General features: G+C 31.8%; 1 protein-coding gene across 28 annotated transcripts in view; it reads left to right on the top strand.

Moving 5' to 3' along the window:
- CaMKII (Calcium/calmodulin-dependent protein kinase II) overlaps nt 1-22,029 on the top strand; it is a 111,505-nt gene that overhangs the window by 27,976 nt on the left and 61,500 nt on the right. For 22 of the 28 annotated variants that reach the window (XM_087413246.1, XM_087413250.1, XM_087413239.1 and 19 more), the window contains exons 1-3: nt 1,657-1,874; nt 4,356-4,450; nt 12,456-12,515. In XM_087413246.1, the coding sequence (XP_087269372.1) occupies nt 1,672-1,874; nt 4,356-4,450; nt 12,456-12,515 (358 nt within the window). In that variant the 5' untranslated portion in view covers nt 1,657-1,671. Of the gene's footprint in view, nt 1-1,656; nt 1,875-4,355; nt 4,451-12,455; nt 12,516-22,029 lie in introns of those variants that run through there. The other 6 variants (XM_087413234.1, XM_011060828.2, XM_011060825.2 and 3 more) reach the window with 1 other exon arrangement.

Below are 22,029 nucleotides of genomic sequence, written 5' to 3'. Positions count from 1 at the left end.
CATTTCTTGACAAAGTACTTAAAACGAGTAAAGTTCATGAAAAATTCAAATCTTTTCTTTAATAAAGAAAGGGCTAATGGATTAAAAATAAATGATGCATTTCTCGTATCTCGTCTTGCATAGTTTATTTCTTACCTTACGTTCGCTCTTGTTTCCTCGCCATCTTTGTAGAGAAAGCTTTATATGTTAATCCACGAAGATGCAGAGACCATCGTAACATGTTCGTCGTGCGATTTTAGAAATTTAAATCTCAGCTCGCTTCTGATGGGAAGAGAACTTTCATCGTTATTTTTAGCGTAGAATAATATTCGCACACTTGGTATCGAAGAACAGAGTCATTATAAATTGATTTTGCTATATGAAATAGCATTAGTGGAATCATTCGGAACATTTTTTAACACGAATTACGCATTAATGTGTGATAGTTATATTTAGACATAAAGACTACTGTTTATAAAAACAATATATGCGATTATTACAAGATGTACTTTCCTTGAGTTTGTCAAGATCTTAAATTATTTCGCGAATGGAATAAACAGTTTTGGAAAATTACATCGACGGTAATATGAATCGAATGAAGTTAAATAGGTTTTTCGATCTGACTGCTGTTACAGAATAATGAATCCATTCTTCGCAGTTTAATTTCCGCTTCCTTATTTCATAGTTAAATGAAAATTGCATTGCGTTGCATAGCACAGGAGTGAAATCGTTTGACGCAATTTTATATCGCATTGCATTCGATGCTTACATATTCTTTACGCACCGGTACTGCATCTGTTTACATCCGAGAATTTCTTTATCCGGCATTTTATTTATTGTCACTTTCCCTCGTAGCGCGATCGGGACAGAATGTACGATGATTGCTTTGCATCTCTCGACAAGGTGCGACGCTATATATTGCATTCCTCGTGAACTTTTGTCAATTATGTACCATTAATGTCGCGCATTACTGCCAGAGAGAACCACGTCGCAGTTGCTCGTTTTAGTAAACTACAACCACGCCCGAACTTCTCCGCCAAGACGATCACTAGCCAAGCACGATAAAATATGGTTGGCGCATTGAATATTAACAAGCTGCAACAGATAATGATCTTTCGTGAAATTTTCTCCAATGTAAAATTAATTCTAATTTTATCGACGATTCTCGATCGATGTTGTTTAAAATAAAAGAAACGATCTTGATTAAAATAACGAGGATATTTTTAAATATATTTTTTAGAAATCATTTGTATATCACTTGTACGTAATTTTACCGTATGCATAATGATGAAGATTTTTTCCTCGCTATTACAATTATTTATTTCATAACAGAAAATAAATTCATGTTAATATTAAAGTATATTATGTTTTTATTAAAAGTTTTAAGCGGTTTTGTATTACACCATTTCATTGATGCCTGCAATATTCGACTAATGGAAGCCGCGATGCTTTATGTAATATTCAAATGTATATAATCTGTGATCGTGACCGACATATACAGGTGAAAGGGATGAGCAGCGCAAGAAACAGGAGCGTGACGTTAAATAATCGTCGTGCTTCGGCGGTATAATCTCGTAAAGAGCACGTGAGCGGAAAAGCTACCCCGTTTTACGATGAGGGGTTGGAAAAGCGGCAGGGAGTTAGCGTGGCGAGGATTGGTGCACGCAGTAGCTGGTGGCACAATCTCCGGTAATGATTGGTTGTCATGGAAACGAGCCAAGCACCTACCTCGCCCTTTTTCCTCCGGGCAGACCGAGCGGCGTGATCGTCGTGGCGTGCGTCGCGACGCGAAGCGTCGCGTCACATCGCGTCGCCTCGCCTCGCTGGCCTGCAACACGGCGCCGACGCCAGCAGGACCAGTATCGGCCTCGAGAGTCTCCGTATCCCGCAGCAAGGTTAATACTTTCGCTACGAAAAGAGATCCACGTGAAAATCGTTATTATCGTTTATTTGATATATTATCTTTGGTCGCGACGAAATATTTGTGCTTTTCTCGATACGTATTATTTTTTAACTATATTATCTATTTATTAATATTATATTGAAGACATTTAGTTATCAATTTATTAGGTGTTGGAATTAATTCGTAGCGTTTTTTAATGAAAGAATGTTATTTATTTCACATGAGCATTAAAAAATACATTAATGAAAGTACTTCCCATCACTTGTAAAACGCTACGAATTAATTCCAACACCTAATACATAATTACTCCAAAATGTTTATACTTGTATAATTTTATTAGATAAGAAGCATAAGAAATTCTTGCAGTCTCTTATGACTTTCTTCCGTATTGAAACTGTAATATAACAGCGCACTCATTTGGGTATAGAAAACTGGAGCTCATTTGACCTCAATTTCAAGTGCTTAAGAAAGAGGTGACAATAATAATGTAACCGTTAATTATTTATGACGACAGTTTCTTGATATTGTCAGCTGCTGCACTTTTCTTCGCGACGACGGATCGCGGTCGTGCTGTTCATTGTCAATCGTAGGTTCGGTCTTACCGATTCAATGTGAAGCCAATTATAGACGTACCGCTGACAGTTTCTTACCGCCTTTATCTGTAAAGAGAACAAATAACTGGCAATTGCTTGTTGACGTCACGATGAGTTGTAATTATTTCTTTGCTGTCTTCACTTGTTTTCGTCTCTTGATTTCTTTTTAACTCATTTGTAAAAACATATTTTCTTAATCAATAAATTCGATTATCGAGGTCCTTTTCAAGCAGATACATATTTTCAATGTTGCTTAATTTAACAATAAAAAATTAATTAAATTTCATATATTACATTTTTTATATTTTCCATTAATTTTTTAAAACTGAATTCTCTTTCCGCTTTAAAACGACAGTTGAATAATGCTCTTCGAGCAATTTCCATCTCGTTCGAACGAAATCTCTTTTTCACGGCAACAAAACGCGTGGGCGACCATGCGCGACAATAATAGATTTTTGCATTAATTTCGTATCGATAAACGGAAGCCGTCGTTTGCGAAGAAACGACAATTTAGGTCTCTCGGCGAATGTTCGCTCAATGGACAATTTGTGGTCGCTAATCTGCCACCTTAATCGATGTTGCTACAGAACGCTCGGAGAAACTTTAGTAAACCAAAGTTTCCCCAGCGCCGTGTACGCGGTTTTTCATGTATAGAAGGAAGAACAGCGCAAAGTGCGGGGATGTATGTGGAGTAATCGAAGTTTAGTTCTTGGATAGCTAGAGCCTGCCACGTCTCTATATGTGACTGGGATTCTGAGGATGGACTTTACTCTCGCCTACAATCTTGGATTGCGATTATAATTGTTTCATTAACTCGGTTCTTTGTATGTACTTTGAAAATCGTGTTAATGAATACTTTTGACGTCACCGGCATGTAACTGTGATCATTTTATTTTTAGCAAGGCGAAGTGTAAAGCGAATCATAGAATCGATTTGACTAGGCAGTGACGTCATCATTTGAAAATTAAAGGATTAAATCCAGCAACACGCGCGTACACTTGAGTTTGAAAAATCTCAGTGTTTTATCCTTTCGAAAAATTTGTTACACATTAATCTTTTATTTTTCAATATAAAAATATAATTTTTATTATATTCGTAAGAAAAAGTATTGAATATAAAATTAAATTTATAAATATTTTCGTCCAATGGAGGCAAAAGACATTTAAACAAATATTTGATGGCCATGATGTAATGCGAGATTAAAGACAGATTTTGCGACACTTTATACTTTTAAGTATGTGATTTCGATGTGCAGTAATATAAGCGTAATCTAATTTTTTATGATAAGAATTTTACATTAGTTAAATCAGTAATTCAGTGGTTTCATACATTTTAAAATATTTCTCGCAATAATATTATTGAATATTATTAAATATTTGTCTTACGGATATATAATTACTATCGAATAATAGCGGGTAATTAATCAATTTAATCAATTATAAATATGGATTGTTGCTCAACGTATTAAATTTTCATATTAATTCCAAATCAGTTTTACTGTAAAAAGAGTTAAGTTCAAAGCATTTTCAAGGAATTTCAATTAATATTCTCTCAGTAATTATCAAAATGCATTTTATCAAAGTAGATATATGTATAGCTTAATTAGATATATATTTTGCAGTTATATTAACGTTCTGATAATACAACTCATAATTGTCTGTCTTAAACTTCTATTCAGATTTCAGATATTTTATATCTTCGTATATTGTGAGACTTACAGCAGTTTCGATACATGCGATAAATTAGCGAGGACTCGTTTGTTATTTATAACATTACGCTTTAATATGTCTACACTATGTATGTCGTTAGACATTTATTTATATTATTTTTCCGAATAACAATTATATTGCAACATAACATATTTATTCTTATAATTTCAGAGGTGCCTTCTCCGTGGTTCGACGATGTGTGCAAAAAAGCACCGGTCACGAGTTTGCTGCAAAAATTATAAACACCAAAAAACTCTCAAATAGAGGTAAGTGATCATCATATTCGAACGCGTTTCACTCTTGAAATATTTTTCGTAAAAAGAGAAAGATATGCGCTCGTTTAGAATGGTGAGAAAAGACTGTTACTCGCTTTCCTTTACATGATATAAATACGTACATATAGTACAGACAGGTCGAAGACACAAAAAAGAAAGATTCTTCTTCTCGAACGTTCTTTTCAGAAACGTTTGAAACATTTCCGAGGCAACACCGTTCGTATCGTCATCGAAAATTTCCATTGCAAAAGAGCTGCTTTTATGTCTTTATGTGGCCGTTTCTCTCGCATGGTTACTCGATTGCAGAAAATGTGCAACATATAGCAACATATGTACAATACATAGAACTGTCTTTTACAATTTATTATAGATCTCTTTGACATATGTCAATATCAAAATGTTACAATCGTTCGTTACTTTGTTAATTATTTTTTCTATGTAAATTAACACCATAGAAAAAATTCTAATCTATGTAATATTTTATTTTTATGTTTTATTATTTTTTATATAATTACTATAATATTTTGAAACAAGAATAAAGACATGAAAATTTTTTTTCTTTTTATTTCATTTTTTTGTTTGTGATTTTTTTAAAAAGATTTTTAAATATGCTTCCGTTAAAGTGTACATACATATAGACGAGACAAGGTCAAAAACTTGTGCCAACATCAACTTGATCGAGTAGCTATTTCCATTTTGCGTTTTTTGCGATTTTTTGTGATCGAGCATGGATTTATGATAACAATTCGTACGACATGTCTAAAAGCAATAGCTATGCAACACGTCGCGCCGTTGCGTTGTCAATCTGCCAACGCATTCCTACACGGGACCAATGCAGTTACCAGTTTGTAGCGAGATCGTTGGTCCGGAAAATTATACATATCAGCCTCTTTTGAAATTCAATCGCTTTCACGCTACACGTAAGAAAGCAGTGCTTTCGAATGACGCGAGATGGAAAAGACATTAATTTTATTACATTTTATTTCATTTATTTTATTGCAATAGCAAAAGGTGATGATTCATGATACAATATAATTGAGTTAGGCGAATTAAAATCCTCTATTTACAAATTAAATGGCATATAAAGACAACGAATTAGCGACTGAATGCGAGTATATATATTGACATATGCTCCTTCTTTTTTTTATCTTTTTTTTATAAGATAATTTTTATAAGATCGATCTTTATTAATTGTACGATATTTCTTTCTCTGTAAAATTATTGTCTCTACTAGTTTCTTGCAAAACTAAATTTAACGTATAAATTTGCAAGCATGCATGATTCGTAGAATGAGAACATGACCGTCCAAAATAATTACGCGTAACAATTCTGTTCGTACGATTAACGAAGTATTGTTTTGATTACTCGATTGAATCATTTGAGTAGAGTGCAACGATGCGAACAATATCTAACACAGTATTCTAATCCGACAAATGTGGTCGCTATCCTCGTTTCACATGCACGTAAATGCATTGCGGTTAACCATCGTGAAAGAAATTCCGTCGAAAGCATAATGTAATATTCACAAGTAGTCAAACAGTTGAATAACAATGACATCAACGAAATAATTATATTAATAAGTTAATAATACTATAAGTATCCGCAAAAAATGGGCTACCAAATTTTAACACAATTTTTTTAACATTTCTCGATAGTGATAACTCAAAGAATCATAGTATTGAGATGAATAATATCTCAAATTAAAATTTGAATATCTCTTGACGACCAAGAAAATAAGAATTGAGTTACAAAAAATATTTTACAAATTGACGGACGTCGTTTAAAGATATAGATTTTGAAAAATGAAAAAAAAATTTTTCAAACTATTATATATTCAGGAAAATCAGTTGTCCGATCCAAAAAAATTATGAGTTTTTTAAGCTCATTTATTTCCTAACAAATTCATATTTTAAATATTTTTCTATTATTTTTTTTTTTCATAAAGTTACACATCGTTTTGAAAATTAAAAAACGGCCTTTTCTGCTTATTTCAGAAACGAATTATTATAGGAAACTTTATTAAAGGAAAGAAAAGAAAAATTAAAGTGTAAATTTTAAATATAAAAAACTTTTATTTTTCCAACAATAATATGCAAGGTATGCTCTTTTAAAATGGAAAACCGATTACCGATAATAAACATTAGTTTAGACAAAAATTAAACAAGTAGTCCTAATAAAATAATCCATACAGAACATGTTTTTATCTTCACTTCCTTTTTTAAAACCTCTTACAATAATTTTGTAAAAAGTTATTCAATTTTTTCTTAAGACTGAATAATTCACATTACCTTATCATGGAAAAATAAAAGAGTTTAAAGAGTTTTAAGATTTAAAGTTTATTTTAATTTTCGTTTTGATAAAATTTCTTTATAATAATTTTTTTCTAAATTATAGATTTTATTAAAAAAAAAATCCGTTCATTTTATAATATTTTTTCATGATATACTATACTGATGATTTCACATGAGAACGTAATGTTTTCAATGAATGTAATAGTAATGATATATCGCTCTCGGCAGACTCTTCTGGACCAGATCGCTGCCTCGTTTGATCAAGATTCAATTCCTATGCATTAAGAAAGAGAGAGAGAATATCGCAAAGGAAAGTCGCGTCTCATCTTCACCGCGCTGAACGACTCGCGAGCACTCGGAATTGCATAATTTCCTCCCGCGGAGCTGGCGTACTCGTTTCCGTCCCTCGCTTCCTTTCCCCTTCGTTCAATTTATAGCCATTTTCTGCGGGCACGATGCGGCGAGATAAATCTATCTTTGGCATCGCCGAGCCGAGCCGAGCCGAGGCGTGGTAAAAAGGTAAAAAGGTGTCAGGGTAAAAGAGGTGTCAGGGTAAATCCTCCCTCTATTCCTTTTGTCCTTCTGCTCTTCTCACCTGCATCTTTCTCTGTTTTATCATCTCTCTTCCTTTCCCCCTTTCCCCCTCCCCTTATCCTCTGCTTCTCTTTCTACATCTCTTTTCCTCTACCTTCTCTCCCTGTCCCTGTCCTTGTTCTTTCCTCTCGGACAAGAATCGTTCGCTCGTGCGAATCAGCTCAGACTACGACCTTGCTCCAGTAACCTCTTGACCTAACGGAGGCCGCGGTCTCCGCAATATGGCGTACGCGCTCTGCGCAACGAATAAAACTCGTATCCTAGAAAGGAGAGGGAAGCAAATAGCGAGCTACAGGAACCAATCGTTGCGACGGAGTAGGAGGAATAGGAATTCCTCGATTTCCTTACGAATCGACTCGCGCTTGACTGTCATTTCCCGTTATTTCCGATTCCGAGACACTGCGACCGAGTATAACACGGTGCACTTGTACTCTCTGACATAATCTGAGGGATAGAATTCTTTCCATTTCTTTTGTGATGCATGTTGAAACGCACGTGCGATCGTCCTTTATTCGCCCCTGCGAAATTATTTACATATAATTCTGCGGATACGTATAAGTTTGTTTATTCATTCGTTCGTTTATGAAGCCCTTTGTCCTCGCAGCGAACGAAAACAATCAGTATAATTAAATTAATTGGCATGTGTGTGTGTGTGTGTGTGTGTGAATTCATGCACTCGCGATCAAACATAGAGAAATGACGGTTGATAAAAAATGCACTACAATAATAATTTGTAATAAACTGCGCGAATAACGAACTGTTTATTTTATAATATTAATTTATAATTTATATTATTATATACTTATTATTGTGTTAATTTAGTTTTTTGTTTAATTAGAGATATGTTTAATTTTGTTTTTATTTTTGTTTATGTTAGATATAATTTCTTTTGTTTTACAGTTAATCCTAGAATGGCAGTCTCAGGTTGACCATTTATTTTATAACGTATAAACATTAAAATATGTTTTAATAGAAAATAGAAACCATGTCATAGATTATTTATGTGAACAATTAATAAAAAAGCAGAGAGAATGTAATGTTTCATATAAATTGAATAATTCTAGACAATCTAACAATAAGTTAGGCTAATAATTCGTATTTATATTCGAATAAAATGCATTACAAATTGCTCGAACATTTTTATCTAAAAGCAGAAAGATGAATTAGAAGAAAGATTAATTGAACGAAATCTTTTTTTACCATCTGAAAATTATTATATGAGATAAATTTATTTCAGACTCATTTGAGCGGCGGAATTTCCGCTGCTTTTGGCGCGACGAATAATTAATCGAGCGATATGGTTGGGATTTCGTCGGTGTCGCGATTATTTGAATTTCTAATTTGCGGCTTTGGTCCACAAAGAGAATCATGAGTAGACTGAGCCATGTTTTCTGACATATGCGCGCTAATAGTTACATTTTCTTCCTTTTTTCTAATCTTTATCTTTATTTGTCTTTTACTAGAAATTTTCGATTCCGTTTACTCTTGTTTTAATTATTCTGTATTTTATATTTATAGAGGAATGTCATATCATTTTGTTTTTTTTTTTTGATAATATTTCTTAAACAAGAGCTAAAAATAAAATTTGTTAAATATAAATATAAACTAGAAAGTGTCTTCAAACAGATAATTTTTATAATACTACAATTTTGCAATGATTATCTTTTTCGTAAGATAATTGTCTTACAATACAGGTCCCAAAACTGACACAGTTACACAACAATGCCACATATTTCTATTCTTTCCCTTTTAGAAAAGTCAGTGTATAAAATTGTTGACATATTTTAACATAGCTATAGGTAACAAAAAAAAAATGAAAAAACTTTAATTTTTTGTTTGTTAATAGACAGCTATTTTTCTTACGAAGTTTCCAATGGGATATTATATTCATTGCTGTCCGGAAATCATGAGGAAAAAATGCATCATTATCCCTATAGCCTTATCACGCACGATAGATCAAGGGTGCCTCGTACTTTCTCTGCATCGACTTGCGTAAGCCAGCGCGACTATATAACGGTGGTTTTTATTATTGACGCTTTCGTGACATTCGTGCTCTATTGGATGGGAGAAGCGTTACATCGGGTGGATGCTTCCTAAGAATCGGCCTTGCGACAAAAACGATCAACCTTTCGACGATGGACACCCTTTCGTTAGGAGACGTTTTAAGGACGCGTATCGATATTCGTCTTTCCGACAGCACCTTTGTGAAACGCATGATTGCCGGAAAAGCAAAACTGATTGCGTGGAAATGTGATTTTTCTGCACGAGCATTCGTTTCGTATCTCGAAATCAATGAGATATTAACTTTCTTAAGTTTCCGTAAAGTAAATATCAATATTAATAATAAGAATAATCCGCAATTACTTTTATATTAGTAATGATACAATTTTATTTGATGATTAATTATTTGTATTCTTTGAAATTAATTTTATTAAAATATATATAAGAAAAATTCACACATGTAACTTTTTATACGCTGATTGATTTACAGCATATAGATCGCTTGGTCGCTATATGTCAGTATGCATAATTTCTTATAAAAAATACATACACACATATACTTAAGGATAGACTGCACAAAGTTGTCTATAACGAGATAAAAATAAAAAAAATATATTTTTCTAAGCCCGTTTATGTAACCTGCTGGAAATGATTCGCTCAAACAGCATGCGTACATGTACACGCCCGTATATATTATATATTTATGTATTGTGCACAACCTTTCTCTCTCTCTCTCTCTCTCTTTCTTTCTCTTTCTCTCTCATTGTCATTTTATCGGTTTTTATAGGTATATGTTTTTATATAGATCGTGTTAATTATTGGTTGGAGGTGAAGGTGATCGCAAGGGCTGTTATCGATTAATGGATTGCCATCAAGTGATAAATAATCTGTGAAATGAAATAGATTTATATGCTTCTCAATGATTACATACTTCTGCTTAATCAGGATGATTCTTTATATTTGGTTGTAAATAGAAATTAATGTTATCGATATAATTAATAAGCGTGCTCACGTAAATACGTATATATAAAATGCGAGATAGTTTGCGGATTATGCAAAAGGTTATGTTACGTCAACTTTTTTTCTTATGCAATTGGATTTTCTTTATGTAAGATGCAGTGGTCCGACATGTATCTGAAGATATTATGATTTTTGAGGAAATCAAGGAAGAAAGATAAATAAGTGGAAGGAGAGATTATAAAAAGCGTTTTGTTTAGCTCGATATCTGTGCTAAATACGATCGAAAATTACAACATTTTTATTTGGCAAAAAGTCTATAAAGAGGACAAAAAAAATTGAAATTTCAGTGGCGATAATGTGCTAGTAAATGAGATAATCCGCGAATATTTCATCGCGCGACTTATCTACGTGTAATTGCAACTTGTACCTACAATACCTAATGCAACTTTATTCTACTCAGCCGTGAAATATGTCGCTGAAATTTGTTGACCGATTTACGTATTTTATTGTGAATGCAATTGTACTATGTTTTCTGAGCACAATAATTGTCTGTATAACACATTCGAAGAATGGGTATAATATTTATCATTATCTCGAGCTTGAGGCAATTTATATTTAGGTATAATATTTTCTTAGTCGCACATGAACATGGAATCGAACACAACTCTGTTATTTCTCTCTCTCTCTCTCTCTCTCTCTCTCTCTCTCTCTCTCTCTCTCTCTCGGTCTTGCTAATTTATTTTTTAAATATTTCTAATGATTTTTACATGTTAATTTATTAAAGTATTGATGATTTAATTATATTTTTTTGTAGAGATTAAGATGAATATTATATTAATGCTAAAGTATAAAAAATAAAAGTAAAGTTATATTAATGGCTATATATTGATTTGTTATATACATCATTAATGTACGTCTAAACACGTTGAAATCATAAGTATAAAAGGTTTATTGTATATTCTGTCTGACATACAATACGATTAATGCGTTTGCTGTCAGTCACTGAAAAAGTTGATTAGCTATATAAATCTTACGGAAAAAATTATATATAAAATAGCAACAGGAAATATGCATACTCCTTACAAATTTATGATCGATTTATTAAAAAACTGTTGTCATAGGATCGTGAAATAATGTTGGTGTTAATCTGCTTGCTATAGATCAGCAAGAAAGAAAAATTAAATATTCATTTAGACGATATTTCTAAGCGTGCACGTGTTTTCTGCAGTTTTTTTTCATCGATGATTACCTTCCATGTAGCTCGTAAGCGAGTGAAACCCTTTTGCATATTGCGAGAAAATTTGAATCTGTCAAGTAACCTACTTTTTCTGCGAATGCGAAAAACGGAAAGTGTTTGTTTGTTCGTTAATTTGCGTGATGTTTCTCGTGCTACTTGTACAATTTATGCTCTTGTTATTTTTGACACTTCAAACTCTCATTTTTCATGTTTGTTAAGCCATTAGAGTGTATAAGCCATCACTGAAGAACCGATTAATGATTGTAATGAACGATCAATATTTATATGATCTAGGGAATTTGTATCCTTTATTAAAAAATAGAGGATACTGTTTTATATATATATATGTGTGTATATATGAATATAAGAAGTAAATTTTTTTATTGTGCATGAATTTAGAAGCGATGTATATTTGTCTTCTTAATTACAGTAATCCCATATAATATTTTACACATTATATATTTTAAATTTTGTAAATTGAAAAGTACGAGATAATCGGGAAAAACTCGATATTCTATCATTACATATTTTTGTTGTTGTTTCGATATTGTTCATTATATCAAGACATGTCATTTTGAGCTATTTTAATCAAATGGCCATCAAATATTACACAGAGAATCGATTCCGCAGTGTACGTAAGAAGGTAACGGGAAATGATCCTCAAAATGAATCTATCGTCGATAAATGTAATTTTCTTGTGCCTCTTAGTGAATTAGCTCTGGGAGAACTCGTTGAGAAATCTTATTACGAAATTCGATTCTATTATGACGTCCGGCGATCGAACGTTTAAGGCAAATCTGCGCAATTAATATTATGTTACGTATATACACGAAATTATATTCGAATGTTTTTATAATTTTATAGCTCTCTTGAATTTATTACACATATTTAAATAAATATTCTTTTATTACAGATTTCCAAAAACTCGAGCGTGAGGCGCGGATATGTAGAAAACTACAACATCCAAATATTGGTAAGTCAATATTATTTTTGTCAATTTTATCGTGACACATTAAAGGTGACAAAAAGCTATAACTGTCTCACCGTCGCATGTTAATTTTATACCATTCTCGAATATATGTTATTAGAAGATAATTAATTGAATTACTGATCGATATTGACGATGAGTCTTGGAACTTAATCTGAGTAGGCGTTCCAAAGTGAAATGATGAATAATCTGCACGTGACACGATCGTGGTATAAGTACGTGGCCTGCATCGCGAGTAGATATCGCCCATTTTAGTCAGACATACATCCTCTGTATTACTTTTTTCCAACAATAAATTACAATGGTTGCGTAAAAATTAAGTATTTTCATCGCGAAAAAGCATTTAATATAATATTATGAATTGATTGAAACAATCAATACTTTTATCAATACTATTTTACTTTAAACTTTATTTAAGTATATTTAAATTGTATTATTAAAACTTTGTGACATTTTATAAATTGTTTGACGTAATTGTTTGCTGTGTTTTTCAGGCGATATATATCATTGCAATTTTTTAATACAGTTTTTTTTATAACAATTGTATTATATCGTGCCGATAAATATCACAAAAATCGAATATAGACGACACGCAATGTTGGAATTCAATAAAGCAAAAGAGAAAAATGCATAAATGAAACGAATGAATGAAGGATGACTTTGTTTTTTTTTTACATTTCAATATCTCTGATGTTCTTCATTCTTTATGTTTCACTTATATCACTGGGTATTTCTCTTAAAATTGATAACATTTAGGAAAAATTTTCCTTCTGAGAAATTGCAGTATTACGTTATGTCTGTTTTATTATCTCAAAGAAAAATAAATATTTTTTAAAAGTGTATACATGTATAAATATTACAAAAAGTATTGCAAATACCAATTTTTGGCGAAAGTAAATTTTATAATTCGAAGGAGAAAGAAGTATATACAATATAATATATGTAAAGGTGTTATTTAATAAAATTGCAATTTTAATTAAATACTTATATATTAAAATTTAAATAAAACTTATTCTTTATAAAAAACGAAAAATGTTGGTGCGCATAAAGCTATTATTGTGACAAGTTTTCTTAAACAAACATTTGTTTTATCCTTATTCTAATATATAATGCGAAATTTGCATACTGCCTTCTTTCGGGCTTTTGTGGACGTGTTATATACTTTTATATGAAAGAAGTATCATCGATCGATACTTGCCGAGAGAACAGAAAATATTCATGTTCTGAGTGGTGGAATAAATATGAAGAGGGCGGTCAGATTACATTTGGGATTATGGGATCTGCACGCATACTCTCAGCTGTTAAGACATAGAAGCTCGTTAACCATCTCTTAGTAGACTCTAATTTCCCGATTAATTTGTTTGAAAAAAAAATCGTAAAAATTTCTGATAATCTTTTGTCACTTTTCGTGTATGCAATATCCGTTTGTTTTCCATATAAAGGCATGATTAATGTAAAGAAAATTATCAGCAACATATAATTAAATTATCAATAACATATCACATTTAATTTGTGAGTGTTATATCAATTTTATAAATATTTTTTTGCGAATTTTGTACAGAATTTGAACACTTTTTATATTTAATTTGATAATGTAATCTTAATTAAATTACAATACCCTTAATGCACGCACGCATGCGCGCACATACACGAAATCGCATATTGCTGAATATTTGTTAAAAATAATAATCAGTATAAAATAAATTGAGTCTAATTTCAAATCTTGAGAGATTAACTGTATTAGTAATAATTGAAAAGAATTAAATACATTTAATTTATTTACGATATAATATATAAGTCACGATTTCATTTTGTTTGTCGAAAATGTATGTAGGCTTAGTTCATTATGAAACCAGATTTCTAATCTCTCACTAAGTTATACTAAGCGTGATACTTAAATAGCGTTTCAAAATAGTGTAAAAAGTTAAACGCCGTTTCAGAGTTGTTCCATTCGTGAATAAACCTTCATTGCACACAATGTTGCATGTATGGTGTAATCTAGATAAAATGTAAATCGCGTTCTGTTCGCGCTCGTTCTTGTATATTTGATGCATAATGTTGGGAATGCAATTAATCTCGTATCTCTTGTCATTATACTTTTGACTCATGAATTACCCCCTTTGTATAATCATTTTAATAATATGTATGTGTATGGGTGTGTATTTATCGACGTGTGTGTGTGTGTGTGTGTGTTTTATGTGTGTGAAATTTTTGATGAGTCGATTGTTCCAGTCGATGTCATTTGATACGCTTTATTGAATTACGTTGATTCCATTATAGCAGCATAAAGATTATATCATCTGGTTTATTCAAATCCTTGTTATTGATTGAGCACATGTAAGGCTACGAGAATTATAACGAAAATATGTTATAATTTTAACTTGTTTGAACAATTTGTCTAAAACGACTAACTCATTTTACGTTTACGACTAACTCATTTTACATTTATGAATAACTCATTTTACGTTTTACGACTATTTTAATTTATACAATTATCTAGAAGTTTGATAATTTCGAAATTTTCTGCAAATTTTAGAGTAATAACTACCACACATTTTCTAGAAATTCTTTAGAATAACTTATTTCAAAGTTTCATATTGTCTTTTTATTTTATCATAGATTAGAGTAGAAACACGAATTAAGTTTGGCATGCTCTTGCAGCTCGCAGAGGCTTCCGTGTAATTCGATTTTCCGCGGATTACATGACTAGCGTCTCAAGACGTTGGTTATAGTATTCGATGATAAATTGTATAAAAATGTACTCTGCTACTCTTATTGTAAACTTTAAATAGTGCATAATAGTGTGTATTTATATAATAGTTATATTTCTCATTATAAATAATGTTATATAAAGAATTTTTTATTAGTCAAGGGAGTAAACAAAATCGAAAGAAGTACATAGTTTTGACTTTGATTATGGTTTCCACATGAAACATTAATGTCTTGTATATTTTTTAATGATTTTCCTTTCGGTGCAAAGTTTGATTAGATTCCATTTTTTTCAATAACTTTTTCTTCGAGAAATTTCATAATTTTGCTAGATATCCTGATAACAAAGTTAAGATCTGGTTAAAACAGGGTGAACCTAGAATTAACTAAAGAACAAACTTTCGTTGTCTGTTTGTCAAACTTGAGCTCGGCAGAATCCTTTAATTTTCAATGTTAAATAACCTCGTGTAACTATGCTGAAGTTTAAATTCTCGTATAGTGAAAGTATAGATTTCAAATTTGCTGAAGAATACGCTGCTAAAGCTCGGTGCAAATTTTACACACATTTGTGTGTAATATCTTTTCCCTATAATACCTGTTATATATTTTATATTTTATCTCTCCCATCACACATCACTTCACATTATGTATACCGTGTGTCGAAAGGTTAAACTTATAAATAAATTATAAAACGATTCGCGCGTATGATACAGCGTAGTATGGCTAATTGATGATTACTTTAGATGCACGCAAGGACTATACTAACAAAGAAAAGGGAAACAAAAAATATAATTATTATACAAGTAATCTTTAACGAAGGTTAAGAAAGGTTTAGCTCGACGAAAAATCGGTACGTTTATTTCAGTCGCATTTTTTTTTTATTGTTATTGCATTATTATTATACTTGAAGTATACAAAGATTTAGGTATATCTATCGTTTTATATTTATCATGACATTTTTTCATATCACTTTTATTAAGCATTTTGTTTCATAAACTGAATGAGCGGCACACTTCATCAAACATTTCCCACTTTATACTGATCGAACACATTACATCTTTAATCGTGATTAAGTAAAGCGCGTGTATCATAACACGTGCAAATGTATATTCCTTCACCAATGTAGACGACCTCAATAAATTCAGTGCAGTTTTACTGCCCGAAACAATGATCGCTCTCATTGTCAGCGAAAAAGGACGAAAATTTATTTTACTAGTTTTCTATTATGTGTCTATTCTCGTAATTATGTTTGTCTTGGCCTTGTGTGTAGCAAGTGGGCGATTTATATTCGCATGGCAAATACGCGAGAATGATTGTAGAAAATTTACCATTAATGAAAGTATATCGATTTCACGTTAATAATACACCGTTAGTATACTCGTTGTAATGATGATCTCGAAAATGTGCCTTAACGGGTGGAACGCAAATACAAAAATGTAAGAAGAAAATGCAGAAGCCGTTTCCTGCGTGGTTTATTTTATTTAAAGTCAAGGTAAAAAATGTATCACGGATATTTCTAACGACATTGTGATGTATAGATATACATGTTATAATATTAGGTGTTGGAATTAATTCGTAGCGTTTTACAAGTGATGGGAAGTACTTTCATTAATGTATTTTTTAATGCTCATGTGAAATAAATAACATTCTTTCATTAAAAAACGCTACGAATTAATTCCAACACCTAATATATGGCATATATGTATACCTACATATCACATGCTACATATGAAATATTATAGCATTGCAAATTTTTCTCAAGAAATACTTGCCGATTTATAGGCCATCAAAGCACTGAGTATCATTTATTAAATTATCGTCATTTTAATTGCTTCACTATTTAATACTGCGATTAGTGTAGTTTAGAAACACCACCTTTGCCGTCGTACCTCTTTGAACCTTGACCTTTTCAATGTCTTTACTTCATTAAGCGGTCTCTCCGATCACGCGTATCTCCGATTGAAAGTCACGGTGTGAATTACAGTCGACTGATTTACCTTCAACAGTCCTCGAGCTAAATTGAACGTCCAGCAAATAAATGCTTGATTTCGACGGCAAGCGCGTCGATAATTACTAACTCCTCTCTCATTCGCTCGTAAGTTCGCTGAAACCTGCCTCAATGGCCGCGCTGCTAATTGATATAAATGCGACTCGGCGCGCCGATTATAGCGTACAAACTTCCACTTACAATTAAATGCGATGCACGTCTTCATTTTCATAGCAGCTCTTCCAAACCCGAAAATCTAACACCATGAAATAATTAAAAAGAAATACAAAGTAGTGTATTAATGCGTTAATGACTCTGACATTTTTTATAACTCAATGATTACTTTGTCGTCAGTCTTTTTTTTCTTCGAATCGATAATAGAGAAGAGAGTAGAAGGAACGCTTGAAAGAAATTTAATGTAGGTGTTACATGATTTCTTGCAGGAACTTTTACATCCCATATTTTTATAGAATATGTAAATTCGATGATGCGAGATACAAATTGTTAGATAAAAAAAATGCAAAAATGTCACACCTTTCTCAATTCTTACATTGATTTTATCAGAATAAAAGTTTCGTTGGAAAAAGTTTGTTCCACTTATTATTAGGTGCTTTTTCTATTGGAAATTTTTCTTTTTATTTTCTATCAATATATGCAATATATTAGAGTTCCATGAATATAATCATACAGGTACTATAAAAATTTAAATTCTTAACAAACAGTATAAAGAATGCTATTACAATACATTTGGTACTTGGTCGAAATGGAGTATGAGCTATCGTAAGGTATCGTTAAATTTATTCGCTGCCAAAATTCTAACGTAAAACATTTTCAATTTCGTTTACTTCGTTCTTCGAGGAAGCAACGAGAAGTGTGCGCACTTATACTTTCGTATATGACACACGTGACTACGACCTTGAGCCAACAAATTCGCACTGATGTGTTACGATACCTACGAATTGTGCGCACACAAACTGGATACAAGCCAATCGGCTGCGCGTGATCCCGAGGAAAATTTTTGGCGCCTGTGCGTTTTTCCGCGGATTTCGTGTCGGATTGCAGTTGATCCCGGTGAATATACTCGAACGTGAAGATTTTCGTTACTACGTTTCACTGACAACAGGTGTCCCTGTGCGACCAAATCGAGTTAAGACACGAATGTTTGCTCTCACGCGAAAGAATTTAACGTCCCCTTTGTTGCTGCGTGTGAACTGTTATATAGCTGCAATAATGAAATAGATAGATTTTAAGATGTTTGAGATACGCGTAAATATTTTTTATGTATTTTAAGTATTTTTCTTTTAAATAAATTTAAATTTTTTATTTCTGTTTAAAATTAAAAGAATACGATAGAAATCTATCTTCACTTTTCTTCCTCGGATAATTCTGGACTTAACATTATTATTCTTGATGATGTACCGAAAATAATGTTTTTATTAATTGAATAAGTAGGCGAATTAGATTATCTGTTTGCATTTTATCATATAAACTGAAAAGACTCATATAAAGAAACGAATCGTTCATCTCTCTTTTATCCGTTCCTAAACGGATTTCATTGATTGGGGTAAGGGTTCCCTTATAGCACAAGAGATTACATAATACATTGTAATAACGACTTCAGTCGGTACTGTTAACATTGTATGCGACAATTCCAATCGAAAATTGTCGTTTATCTTTCTACTGGTACAGTCAGTGGCAAAAATCACGCTTCTTCCGCCGCGGACCATCGCCGCTGCGGGCGGTCCGTTTGTCGACCTTTATCACTGACAACGCGGCTATTATACTATCGTGAGTTCAATGTGATATACGATGGTGTTCAGTGCGATTTGGAAAAATATATATGAAAATATATATTTTGCTACACCAGGATGTTCCGTATAATAAAAGAAAAATTTATAACATATAAAGTATTGTTGTATGATGACAAAAAATGGAGGTATCTGTAATGTAATTGTGTGATAAATCTTGATCTTCCGTCGAGATGTACGTAACGCAGGATCTCTAAACAGACGAATGGCAATGTGTTCTCGCATCTCGTGCCGTCTTATTGTTCTTGCAGCATCTTGGAGAATCTCTAAGAGAGACACAAAAGCGCACGAGGAAGAGAATGCGGATCAATACTCGGCATCTGGTCATGCCAAACCCCCATACGAGAGCACAGCGGCAATTTGCTTCTGTCGATTTTGTCTCTCATTTTATGTCTCGCATCTAGTCCGCTTGATTATCACTCGACCTGCACTCTCTTAATTGTTTGACTAAAAGTTGTCGAGAGTAATAAAAGTTTTTGCTAGAGACACGTTTACTGTCGACTTCCATTAGGATATTTCGTTATTCGTTACGTGATGTTACACCATTTTTTGTAAATTTTCTTCCTCATTATTAAACTAACTGTATTAAATTTCTAATATTTGTTAGTATTGGTTATTTTATAATATTTAACGTTAATAAGATGAAGTAATTTGATTATTTTACGTTGATTATTTTATGTTAAATAACGTTTGTAAATTGTGTACCGAAGTGATCAACGTGTATTAAAGGCGATATGATAAATGATGATACAATAATTTATTAGAATGACTGCCGAATATTTCGTGTGCTAGTAGAACAGACTAAACTGAGTCGAAAGGTCGTCTATCATTTTGCAATTTTCGTAATAGTTAACACGATATTACTTACTAAATATCGTTAAATATTGATTTTTAATAATTTTTTACTACAAGTACTATCAACTTTACAGAAAAATAGCAAGAGACAAAAATTATTTGTTTTCTTTTTATAGAGCTCTAAGAATCTTAGAATTTTTTATCAACTTTTTATATTGCATTTTCTTATCGTGGCAATTATATTTACCGACATGAGAAAATGCGGTACTAAAAAATTCTGAAAAAAATTCTCAGAACTCTATGAGAAGAAAATAAATAATTTTGGTCACTTGCTGTTTTTTCTGTAAAATTGATAGTATTTGAGCAAAAAAATTATTCGAAATCTATATTCTGCGATGTTTAATAATTAATCTTGTTAATTATTGCAAAAATTGCAAAATGGTACGGGACTTTTAGACTCAGTTTGATTCGCTGTATCAACACAACAAAATATTTGGCAGTCAACAAAATTTTGAGGCACCTTGTATATCTAAGCGGATTTTATAACGTCGGTTAATCCTTTATATACCGATGACGGTTTAGACAAGATTATGAAAATAGAGGAATATAAAATGAATGGTTTTATATCATAGCAGAAAATTTATTATAAATGTTTTTTCAAAATGTTAGTATTTAATACTGATCATTTCGTTCGAAACTTAATTTCCAATATATTTAATATCAAAAACCGGAAAATCGCTATGTAAATTAAATATTCGTTTTTCACACTTGTCTCGTAAAATAAAAACTTGGTTTCTTTTATTTGACTTTAAGTGTTTTAGTTTAATGGAAAAATTTGGTTTCCATTTAATTTTCAAAATATTTTGTATTAAACGTAAATAAAATTTTATAAATAAAATTTTTGTGATTTTTTTACTTAATGTCGAAGATTTAAATATTTAATATCAATAAGTATAGAATTATTGCAAGTAATATTTTAGTTGTCATTTGGTCTTCACATTTTGTTTATCGAAGGTAAACCATTAGGTACGATACACGTATGTACGTACAAGTAGGAACGTAATGATCGAATTGCATCAGCTTTAACATTGCGACAACGAGGAACACTAAAGTTTATTAGACTGGTCGCTACCGTAGCTCCAATGTTTCCATAATTCATAAAAATTGGTGTGATCAACGACGTTAGTATTTTTTTTATTCACTTTATGGCTCCATTCGATGAGACTGGACTTAGTTGACGCGATGAATCGTTCTCGTGGATTACAGTGCGTTTCGCGTAATGGAAACGGAAAATCCATGTTCGTTGTGAGTCAACAATTAAATACATATCGATCCTGTTTGTCAGTCGAGCTCGTTTTGTACCTTACTTTATTTTTTCTTTCCTCTGACTTGTGTTTCTGCCCCCCTCCTCTCTCTAACTCTTTTCATACTTTCGTACGATATGCATAATGGATACGATTGCACGTGTCACGGAAGGAAAAATTGTGAAACAAGACGATTATTCGATAAATAACTTTTTCGCGAGCTGTTTTTATAATCTCAATTATGGATATAGTTTATATGGATAAATGCTGTCTTTATTTATAATATATATTTCAAAGTTTTGATAATAAGAAGGAAAAATGTATATATAATAATAAATAAAAAAAATCTTTTTCGAATTTTGAAAAATTTGTTATAATGATAAGTAGAAGTAAGAGGATACAATACAAATATTTATATACATGTACAGAATAATATAGTTTATTTTTTTGTATTAACAGAATATAATATAATCTTTACGAGATTAATTATAAATAAACTTGATAATATTTTTACATCTAGATAATCCTTGGGATATATTTGATGATCTATGCAGATGATTTTAGAGATCAATTGATGTCTGTGCAAGTTAAGGCTAACTCAAGTGCAGAGATATTGCTCGATCAATTATCCTTGAATAGTTTGCTGGATAACAAGGTTTCTCTATGCCGAAGATGGTTCGGTAATCGTCTTATCACTTTGGATTATCAAAAGCGTCCTTCTAGTAATATGAGTGTGTCGTTTCATAGGTTAATTCTCTTTTATACGTGAATGATTACATATATATATATATATATATATATATATATATATGCATACACACACACACACGCGCGCGCGCGCATTTATAAAAAACTATGCGTATACATCTAACATGCCTTAAAAAAAGAGGAGAGAG

This window comes from Acromyrmex echinatior, chromosome 14 (genome assembly GCF_024713525.1).
Source record: "Acromyrmex echinatior isolate Ae372 chromosome 14, ASM2471352v2, whole genome shotgun sequence".
Lineage (NCBI taxonomy): Eukaryota > Metazoa > Arthropoda > Insecta > Hymenoptera > Formicidae > Acromyrmex > Acromyrmex echinatior.
The sequence above is the reverse complement of the archived record's forward strand: the minus strand, read 5'-3'. Positions and strand labels throughout refer to the sequence as shown.